This window comes from Tachyglossus aculeatus, chromosome 23 (assembly GCF_015852505.1).
Source record: "Tachyglossus aculeatus isolate mTacAcu1 chromosome 23, mTacAcu1.pri, whole genome shotgun sequence".
NCBI lineage: Eukaryota > Metazoa > Chordata > Mammalia > Monotremata > Tachyglossidae > Tachyglossus > Tachyglossus aculeatus.
Window position 1 is genome coordinate 29,054,302 of NC_052088.1, and position 11,017 is coordinate 29,065,318.

Below are 11,017 nucleotides of genomic sequence, written 5' to 3' on the forward strand. Positions count from 1 at the left end.
CTTGCCCTTCTTTCCTCATCATCCTCTCATCTGCCTCACCCTCCTATCTTCCTTTCTCCTCTCTCTCTTCCTTCCCCTCTGTTCTTTCCTCCCTCCACTCCATCGCTCCCTCTTGGAGTCTGTATTTCAGCCGGTCAGTGGTGTGTATTGAGCGCTTATTGTGTGCAGAGCTCTATACTAAGCACTTGGGAGAATGGGGTAGATTTATTTGCTGCTCTCTTCTGTTCCCTGATCCTTAGGTTAGGAAAAGTGTCACTGAAGAAGGCCTTTGATCTGATGGATTACCTTGCAAATGAAACCAGCACTGCCCCTATCACTGAGGCCCTGTTCCAGACAGATCTCATCTACAACTTACTCGACAAGAGAGGGAACTGGGATCTGGCCAGCAAAATGGTGGTATGCCTGCATTTTCTTTTGCTCACTAACGTGTCCGAGTTGGGGGCTCAGTCTTCCTCCTCACCTTTGGTATGTGGGTGTCTGGATTGGGGGCTCTTCCATTAAAAACAAAACAGGGTGCTTATTTATGGTATTTGTTAAGCACTTACTATATGCCAGGCACTATACTAAGTGCTTGGGTAGATTCAGTCTAATCAGATTGGGCACAATCCATGTCCCACATGAGGCTCACATTGTTAATCCCCGCTTTATAAATGAGGTAAATGAGGCACAGAATAGTGAAGTGGTTTACCCAAGGTTAGGAAGCAGTCAGATGTCGGAGCCGGGATCAGAACCCAGGTCCGTCAGACTTCCGGTCCCTTGTCGTATCCAGGCCACGCTGCTTCTCTAGGCCACGTTTCTTCAGGATTGACTGATCAGAGGAAGAAAATTTAATAAGAAGGAAATTCTTATTTCTCTGTCTAAGATATAGAATTTGGCCCTGATTAACTCTAGGAGGAACCGACCGGCAAAGGGATGTCCAGTTAAGTTTTCTAGTTTTATTCGTCTCTCAAACATGCGTGCTTTTCCCCAATTCTGGGGAACTGACTGCTTGCCGAATTGCCCATTACACAAATCAATCTGATGGTCAATCAGTGCTATCTATTGAACATTTACTATCTGTGGAGCAATCAGTCAATCAGTCTTTTAGACTGTGAGCCCACTGTTGGGTAGGGACTGTCTCTATATGTTGCCAATTTGTACTTCCCAAGCCCTTAGTACAGTGCTCTGCACATAGTAAGCACTCAATAAATACGATTGATGATGATCAATCAGTGGTATTGAGCACTTTTTAGGTGCAGAGCACTATACTAAGTGCTTGGGAGAGAATAGTGCATCAGAATTAGTAGATCCGGGACTCACTCTCTTCCCTTTCACCTCCTTCTCTCTCTCATGTACTCTGTCATGCACCCTCTCTTGCTCTCTTGCTCTTTCTCCCTCTCTCTCACTCTTTCTTTCTTTCTCACTCTCCTTTCTCCTATTCTCTACTTCTCCCATTCTCTCCCTCTCCCATTCTCTCCCCCTCCTGTTCTCTCCCTCCTCCTTTCTCTTTCTCTCTTCATTTTTCTCTCCCTTCATGTCTCTCTTCTATTCTCTCTTTTCCTTTCTCTCTCTTGCGCTCTCTCTTTCTGTCTCCCTCACTGTCTCCCTCTCTCTCCAGACCAGGATGGCCAGGCTTCTCCAGCCCAAGATAGACCAGCAGACCTGGTCGGATGAAGGGACTCTGTCAGAAAGAGAACTACGGTCTGCCCTGCTGGGCTTCGCCTGCACACATCAGCTGGGCAACTGCACCCCTGAGGCCCAGGACTGGTTTACCCACTGGAAAGCTTCCAATGCTTCAGCCAGGTGACGTAGACGACGGTTCTTATGCTTCCAACCTGCCTGGCCCTACCCTCCTCCATCCCCTGTGCCCCCGATAACTGGCTCCCCTCCTCTCGCCCTCAGCCTCTGCTGGAGCCTTACTCTAATCCCCCCCATTGGCTAGGAAGTAGGAAAGCCATGAGACCGTTTGCCCAAGCTGAGCTTCTCCTCACAATGACGTACTTTCCGGATTTGGGTCCGAATGGGTATGGTTGTGGGCTAAGCTTGTGTCCTTCTTCCTGCTGCCTCCCTTTCCCATCTCAATCGCTCCCTAATGAGGAGAGCAAGCAGCGGGTTTTTGGGGTGGGGATATAGGTAAGTTCTGGCAGGGTGCGATTCAACATTCCTACAGACCCAGACCCAGAGAGAGAAATCCACCATGGAGGCCCAAGCCAAGCCAATGGTAGAATCCACCGCACCGTAATCTCAAGCCCCAGATCTAACTGCTTGTCACATCCCTGGGTGTCATCAGTCAATCGATCATATTTATTGAGTGCTTACCATGGGCAGAGCACTGTACTAAGCACTTGGGAGAGTACAATATAATAAACACATTCCCTGCCCATGGCAGCTTATGGTCTAGAAGGGGAGACAGATATTAATATAAATAAATAAATTACAGATATGTACATAAGTGCTATGGGACTGAGGGGTTGGTGAATAAAGGGAGCACATCAGGGTGATGCAGAAGGGAGTGGGAGAAAAGGAAATGAGGACTTCGTCAGGAAAGTGCCTGGGCCTTAATCCACAGCACTTATGTACATATCCGTCATTTATTTATATTAGTACAGTGCTCTGCACACCATAAGTGGTCAATCAAAAATCTCCAGTGGTTGCCTCCTCACTCTCAGCTTCAAGGCTGTCCATCCCCTCGCCCCCTCCTACCTCCCGTCTCTTCTGTCCTTCTCCAGCCCAGCCCGCACCCTCCGCTCCTCTGCCGCCGCTCACCTCTTCACTGGGTCCCATCTTGGGTCTCTCCATCCCCCCCCATCTTACCTCCTTCCCTTCCCCACAGCACCTGTATATATGTATATATGTTTGTACATATTTATTACTCTATTTATTTTACTTGTACGTATCTATTCTATTTATTTTATTTTGTTAGTATGTTTGGTTTTGTTCTCTATCTCCCCCTTTTAGACTGTGAGCCCACTGTTGGGTAGGGACCATCTCTATATGTTGCCAATTCGTACTTCCCAAGCGCTTAGTACAGTGCTCTGCACACAGTAAGCGCTCAATAAATACGATTGATGATGATGATGATCTCCCCGCTAGACTATAAACTCATTGTGGGATGAGAATGTGTCTGTTAAATTGTTATAGCGTACTGTCCCAAGTGCGTAGTACAGTGCTCTGCACACAGTAAGACCTGAATAAATACGATTGACTGGCTGACTGGCAGTCATCTCCATTCACGGTGTGATTGTGGCATTTATGGATGTCTGTGTGCGTATGTGCTTGCCCCAAATACAGACATGCCTTTAGGCCAAGAGTAAAGTCACCCTGATTGAATTCTCTCAGCTTCCAGGCTGCGACCCCAAATTAAAAAGCCTTTAAGGATATAGGCCCCGCCTCTGAGAGGTGCCCTCCTCTCCCCCTCCTCCCCCTCCCCCTCCCCCCACCTTACCTCCTTCCCCTCCCCACAGCACCTGTATATATGTATCTATGTTTGTACGTATTTATTACTCTATTTTATTTGTACATATTTATTCTATTTTATTTTGTTAATATGTTTTGTTGTCTGTCTCCCCCTTCTAGACTGTGAGCCTGCTGTTGGGTAGGGACCGTCTCTATATGTTGCCAACTTGTACTTCCCAAGCGCTTAGTACAGTGCTCTGCACACAGTAAGCACTCAATAAATACGATTGAATGAACGATTGAATGAATGAATGTCCTCAGGGCACCGCTGCTTTCACATGTGTGTCTGTGTGTCTCTCATAGCCTGCCCACCGATATCATGGCAACCGTGTTCAAAGTTGGAGCCCAGAGCGAAGAAGGTTGGGACTTCCTCATTCAGGTGTACGCATACTCGGAGTCGGAGGCCGAGAAGAACAAGGTCCTCGAAGCCCTGGCCAGCACCAAGGATGTCCGGAAGCTTGGATGGTACGGAACCCCCCAGGAGAAATGCAAATGACAACAGCCTCAGAATAGACAGGGGCCCAAATGAGCATCTCCTCTTCTCTCCCACCTCGCGGGCGCCTTTCCTTAGTCAGAGAAATAGGGCTCACAGAAACTCCACTTCCTCAATCTGAGCTCCGTTCCTCAGCCCCCTATAGCTACTGTCTGTCATAGAGATGGGATGCAGAAACTCCTCCTCCTCCTCCTTACTGTGTGACCCTGTACCTCAGTCCCTGTAAGCTGCTATCTGTCAGGGGAATGGAGTGCAGAAACTCCTCCTCCTCCTCACTCTAGGGCTTCATTCCTCAGACCTGTGGCTGCTGACTGTAAGGGGGATGGGGGGCAGAAACTCCTCTTTCTCCTCCTCACTTTGGGGCGCTGGACCTCAGCCCCTTTGGATGCTATCAGGGAGATGGGGTGCAGAACCTCAAAATCATTGTCATAATAGTGCTCAAGTGCTTACTATTTGTCAAGCACTGGAGTAGAGTCTAAGCTCCTCTGTGGACTGTATGCTCCTTGAGGGCAGGGATCATGTTCACCAACTCTGTCAAATTATATCTTCCCAAGCATTTAGTACATTGATTTGCACACAGTATGTACTTAGTGAATACCATCAATTGATCGATTAAAGATCTTCCTATCAGACACAGTCCTTTTTCCCACATCGGTTCCGCAGTCTAACCGTGAGGGAGAGAGATAACGAACCCCAACTTTACAGATGAAGGAACCAAGGTCCAGGGAAGCAAAGCGACTTGCCCTAGTCACACAGCAGTCAAGTTTCTTAGCCAGGTTTAGAACCCGGATCCCCTTAACCCCAAGGCCGTGCTCTTTGAACTAGGCCACACTGCTTCTCTGCAGTTGCTTTGCTGCTACATCATCATTATCATCCTCAGTGGTATTTATTGAGCACTTTCTATGTATTCTAAGCCCTTAGGAGAGTACAATACAACAAAATTAGCAGTCACGTTCCCTGCCCATAACGAACTCTGTCTCGAGTCTTCACAGCGGAGGGAACAAGAGGCCTTCCCAGAGTGAGCCCCTTCCTTCCTCTCCCCCTCGTCCCCCTCTCCATCCCCCCATCTTACCTCCTTCCCTTCCCCACAGCACCTGTATATATGTATATATGTTTGTGCATATTTATTACTCTATTTATTTATTTATTTTACTTGTACATATCTATTCTATTTATTTTATTTTGTTAGTATGTTTGGTTTTGTTCTCTATCTCCCCCTTTTAAACTGTGAGCCCACTGTTGGGTAGGGACTGTCTCTATATGTTGCCAATTTGTACTTCCCAAGCGCTTAGTACAGTGCTCTGCACATAGTAAGCGCTCAATAAATACGATTGATGATGATGATGAACAAGTTCTCAAGTGTCATCATGTGTGCTCTCTCCTGTAGGTTAATGAAGGCCAGCCTGGAAGGAGACCTCATCAGGACCCAGAAGCTGGCCAGCATCATAGGGATGGTCAGCAGAAGTTTTCCCGGGCACTTGTTGGCCTGGGATTTTGTGAAAGAGAACTGGGACAGACTCACGCGACAGTAAGTTCCATCAAAATCACGAGACCAGGACAGTGGGAGATTGGCGGCTTCTGAGAAATGCAGCCTGATTGGGATGTTGTCCGTCAGTAGCGGTAACCGGCTGAGTAGGCGGGCGGTATTCATTCTCTGGCTTCCCGGCATTCCAGCCCTAGCAAAGCTCCCACGCAGCGGATGTGGAGCAGGGCGGGCCCGGACCCAGCATCCGCTGACCCGCTAAGGTCAACGGATGTCCAGAAAAAGGCAGGGCTCTAAGGCCGACTCCGAGCGGGCGAGTCTTCGGTGACGCTGTATCTGGCAGGCTCATTCGCTCTTCTCCCTCTCCCAGGTTCCATTTAGGATCCTACACAATCCAGAGTATCGTGGCTGGCTCAACTCACCAGTTTTCCACGGAAGAGCACTTGTTCGAGGTTGGTTCTGGGGCGTAGCGATTGGGAGGGGTCAGCAGCCTGGGTCAGTGGAAAGAGCACGGGCTTGGGAGTCAGAGGTCAGTTCCGGCTCCGCCACTTATCAGCTGTGTGACCTTGGGCAAGTGACTTAACTTCTCTGTGCCTCAGTTACCTCATCTGTAAAGTGGGGATTAAGACTGTGAGCCCCACCTGGGACAATCTGATTACCTTGCATCAACCCCAGTGCTAACAGTGCTTTGCACATAGTAAGCGCCCAGTAAGTAACCCCATCATTACTATTATTATTATCTCCCTATCACCTGGGGATTCGGACGCCCGGCCACATGGGGAAGGGGCCGGCCCAGGACTCGGTGAGATTGCCCCCTTCCAACTCCCTGGTCTGCAGATGGCTGCACCTCCCCGTCTGGGAAACTCCCGTCCAAGGCCTGACCTACTGAGAGCTCACCTCCTCCAAGAGGCCTTCCCAGACTGAGCTCCCTCCTTCCTCTCCCCATCCCCCCTGCCTTACCTCCTTCCCCTCCCCACAGCACCTGGATATATGTATATATGTTTGTACGTATTTATTACTCTATTTTATTTGTACATATTTATTCTATTTATTTTATTTTGTTAGTATGTTATGTTTTGTTGTCCGCCTCCTCCTTCTAGACTGTGAGCCTGCTGTTGGGTAGGGACCATCTCTATATGTTGCCAAGCGCTTAGTACAGGACTCTGCACACAGTAAGTGCTCAATTAATACGATTGAATGAATGAATGAATGACCGTGGACTCTGCCCTCGGTTCCCACAGCTAACATCTCATTTTTCAACCCAAGCGGGACCACGTTCGTTTAAATATCAGTGAATTGATATACAGAGGAAACCTCCATTTTTAGTGGGGAAATTTGCGATTTTTATCTTCTGTGTATACTACTTTACAACGTGTTTTATTTTCCTTAAAGTATTAGAAATTCCTCTCTTGAACAGTGAATGTCTGGGTCTCTTAACCCAGTCACATTGTGCCCCAGCTCTGACTCTTGCCTACTACTACTACTACTAATAATAATGATAGCATTTATTAAGCGCTTACTATGTGCAAAGTACTGTTCTAAGCGCTGGGGAGGTTACAAGGTGATCAGGTTGTTCCACGGGGGGCTCACAGTCTCAATCCCTATTTTACAGATGAGGGAACTGAGGCACAGAGAAATTAAGTGATTCGCCCAAAGTCACACAGCTGACAGTTGGCGGAGCTGGGATTTGAACCCATGACCTCAGGCTCCAAAGCCTAGGCTCTTCCCACTGAGCCATGCTGCGTGGCCTTAGGCAAGTCACTTCATTTCTCTGTGCCGCAGTCACCTCATATGGGAAATCAATCAATCAATCGTATTTATTGAGCGCTTACTGTGTGCAGAGCACTGTACTAAGCGCTTGGGAAGTACAAGTTGGCAACATATAGTGACAGTCCCTACCCAACAGTGGGCTCACAGTCTTCCTCTCCCCCTCGTCCCCCTCTCCATCCCCCTGTCTTACCTCCTTCCCTTCCCCACAGCACCTGTATATATATATATATATATATATGGTTGTACATATTTATTACTCTATTTATTTATTTATATATTTATTTTACTTGTACATTTCTATCCTACTTATTTTATTTTGTTGGTATGTTTGGTTCTGTTCTCTGTCTCCCCCTTTTAGACTGTGAGCCCACTGTTGGGTAGGGACTGTCTCTATGTGATGCCAATTTGTACTTCCCAAGCGCTTAGTACAGTGCTCTGCACATAGTAAGCGCTCAATAAATACGATTGATTGATTGATTGATTGATTAAAATGGGGAGACAGAGAACAAAACCAAACATGGGGATTGAGGGTGTGAGCCCCAAACTGCTTTGCTCGTATCTACCCCAGCACTTAGTACAGTGCCTGGCACATAGTAAGCACTTAACAAGTACCACAATTGTTATTGTTATTGATCCTTATGAATAGGGAACACACCTTCCAACTCTGTTACATTTTACTCTCCTAAGCACTTAATGCAGTCTTCTGCATCCAATAAGAGCTCGATAAATTCCACTGATTGACTGGGGTCAAGGGGTAGTTTCTCAGAGCGGTGTCAGGTAGCAGAAGGAATGCAGACCTGGGAACTGCTCAAGTGGGTTATAATCTCTAGAGAAGCAGCGTGGCTCAGTGGGAACAGCCCGGGCTTGGGAGTCAGAGGTCATGGGTTCTAATCCCAGCTCCGCCACTTGTCTGCCATGTGACTTTGGACAAGCCACTTAAGTTCTCTGTGCCTCAGTTCCCTCACCTGGAAAATGGGGATTAAGACTGTGAGCCCCATGTGGGACAACCTAATTACCTTATATCTACCTCAGCGCTTAGAACAGTGCTTGGCACATAGAAAGAGCTTAACAAATACCATCATCATCTTCACCACTCTTCGGCTGTGTGATCTAGGACAAGTTGCTTAACTTCTCACGTTCTTACATCTTCATCTATACAGTCTAGAGATCAGTGCCTCCATTTCTCTCTCTCTCTCCGAGTGACCTTGGAAGGACAAAATGAGATCATTATTTGGATCTTTTTTTTACCAAAAAAGTGTACAAATTAGCCTAACCAATCAGTGGTCAGTCAGTCAATTGTATTTATTGAGCACTTACTGTGTGCAGAGCACTGTACCAAACACTTGGGAGAGTACAATATAATAATAAACAGACACATTCCCTGCTCACAATGAGCTTACAGTCTGCGGGAGGAGAAAGACAGTAATATAAATGAATAAATTACAGATTTGTACATAAGTGCTGTAGGGCAGTGGTATTTATTGAGTTCTTACCAAGTGCAGAGTCTGTACTGAGCGCTTCGGAGAGTATGTTAGAGGAAGTAGACATGATCCCTGCCCTCAAGGAGCTTGGAGCCTAGAGGAAGCTCAGAGTTGTCGCTCGGAGACGTGACTTTTCATTATCCCATCTGTGCCCCTCACAGGTCCAGGCGTTCTTTGACTCCAAACTGGAGGCCTCCTACCAGCTCCGTTGTGCCCAGGAGGCCATCGAGATCATCCAGCTGAACGTCCAGTGGATGAAGAAGAACTTGAAAGAGCTGTCCGCGTGGTTGTAGAGGGTCCGGCCTCTCGCCCCCGTGTTAGCCGTGCGGAAGGCTTGTGAACTGTCGCTCTGTTGCTTTCGCCAAAGCCAGGGTGAAAACGGGCAGCGCTGCAACTTGGTTTGCACTACGTAGAGGTTCTAGTTTGCTCAGGGCACATCTCCCCTGTTTTTCGTCCAGGTCACCTAGGGCAGCCGGGGGCAGGGGGCGGGCTGGGTATTTATTGCGAGAGTTCGGCCCAGTTGACCGAGTGCTTCCGGGAGGACGGAGACACGTTCGGTTCCAGAACCGCAGCGGGCCGCCAAGCCTATTCCAGGAGCCGGGTTTTCGGGGAAGTCATCCCTGGCTCCACGGTCTCTAAACCCTCCACCTGCTGGACACCGAACCTGGCCTAGGGGAACCTAAATGTGGTTTGGCTTCGGGTTTGGATGATCCAGATGTTCTCAGAGACTTTCTGGAATAGGAGGCGTTAAACGCGCTGCCTCCACTCTTGAGCCCCAAAGCCAGATAAATAGCAGAAAAACCAGGGTGCCCTGCTGGGCACTGATGCGGGGTGGATTTCTCATTTCTGAGCGTCCCCTCCTACCCCTCACCCCCTCCCCGAAGCCGTCTGTGCCAGAACTAGCTGTAGGCCCCGCAGTTCAGATGTTAACCAGAGCACCTTGGACTCCCAAGCGTGTTTTTCCCAATTGTGCAGGTGGGTCGGGTCAGGCTGGTGTCGACCCACAGGGGCTGGACGTCACCGCCTCGGGGCCCGACTCGCCGTCGGTCTTTGTCTCTGTTCTCAATTTCTTCCCGGGATTTAGGTTTCCTCCCTGAGGCAACCGGCCCCTCAGATCTTCCTCCTCTGTCGGGGGTTCCAAAACAGAGATGGGACGAGAGCGTTCCAGGTGGACCTCACAGAAGCTGAATCTCTGTACCGTAAAGAGATGAAGGAAGGTGGAGGCGAGCCGGGGCAAATTCGCTTTTGATCATGGTTTGGCTGACAGAGCGTCTTCTCGGAATACGTCTTCCCTCAGTTGTCGCTGGGAGAGCGGGACGTGGTTGTCAAGACATGGCAAAAAGAATATATGTATACATAGATATACACGTACGTATGTAGGTGTGTATACGTATATCTGTGTGTGTGTATGACAAACGTTCTAACTGTGGTCACCAGCAACTCTAACCCACAGGGAGGAATGCTGTACTTGAATAATTTAAGCTATGCAGATATAGTCCCGGTCGGCTGTGTTATTTCAGTTCTTGGGAGAAAATGTTTCTCCTCCAAATTTTTCAGTCATTTACAATTAAAACAAAAGCAAACCTCAAAAAAAATTTTGATTTTCAGTGCACTGTAGGTAGACAAATGATGGTACAATGTTTCATTCAGTAAGAGGGAATTAATGGATCCAAATTAGCTGGTTACAGTTCAAAGTCATGGGTGTGACTATATCTTAGGTTGTGGAAGATTTTTGCTTTTTTGTAGAATTTTTTGTCATTTGTTTTGCTATAACTTCTACCATTTTTTTCTTCATTTCTCGTCATCTGTCGACCCATTCTTGAGCAGAGGGAGTTGAGGGGTGGCATCTGGGCAGAATCTGAGAACTGTACTAAAATTCCACACAGAGGGCTCAGGTGTTTGGGTTTTTTTTTGGAATTTTACAATAGTCTCTTTGGGCTTGCAGATGGGCGACGCAGTCTGGATGCATGATCCTGAATTTTAGGGAGGAGAAAAGCCAAGTTGGGAGCCTTGTGGGTTTTGCTTTCGCTGTGTTGTAGTCCTGAACTATTAAAAATGTCTCTTTGATACGGAGTTTAATTTTTGATACATCTTAAAATCAACCATGTGGATTTTTCTGTTTCCCTCACCTCTCTTTGCCTGCCTCTTGTTCCCAGGCTGGGTTTCAACTCCTCAGCTAATGTTTCTCGTCAGAAAATGTGTCTGCTCCTTTTTCTGTTCAGTCCGTTAGAGATCCTAGGCGAGGGGAAGAAGAGGATTATATCCCTCAATTCATTGGCCAGTTTTCCCTCCTGTCCTGATTTTTCAGTCCCAAAAGTGGCTTTTCCGATTCGTTCGTACCAAATCAACTAAAGC

The 11,017-nt window shown here is 47.7% G+C and overlaps 1 protein-coding gene across 1 annotated transcript in view; it reads left to right on the forward strand.

Moving 5' to 3' along the window:
* The window catches only part of LOC119944618 (leucyl and cystinyl aminopeptidase), a 96,604-nt gene extending 85,869 nt beyond the window's left edge, over window positions 1-10,735 (forward strand). The window contains exons 13-18 of the mRNA XM_038765646.1: window positions 240-396; window positions 1,598-1,782; window positions 3,739-3,900; window positions 5,316-5,456; window positions 5,782-5,863; window positions 8,824-10,735. Of these exons, the coding sequence (XP_038621574.1) occupies window positions 240-396; window positions 1,598-1,782; window positions 3,739-3,900; window positions 5,316-5,456; window positions 5,782-5,863; window positions 8,824-8,955 (859 nt within the window). The 3' untranslated portion in view covers window positions 8,956-10,735. The remainder of the gene's footprint in view (window positions 1-239; window positions 397-1,597; window positions 1,783-3,738; window positions 3,901-5,315; window positions 5,457-5,781; window positions 5,864-8,823) is intronic.
* The last annotated feature ends 282 nt before the right edge of the window (window positions 10,736-11,017 follow it).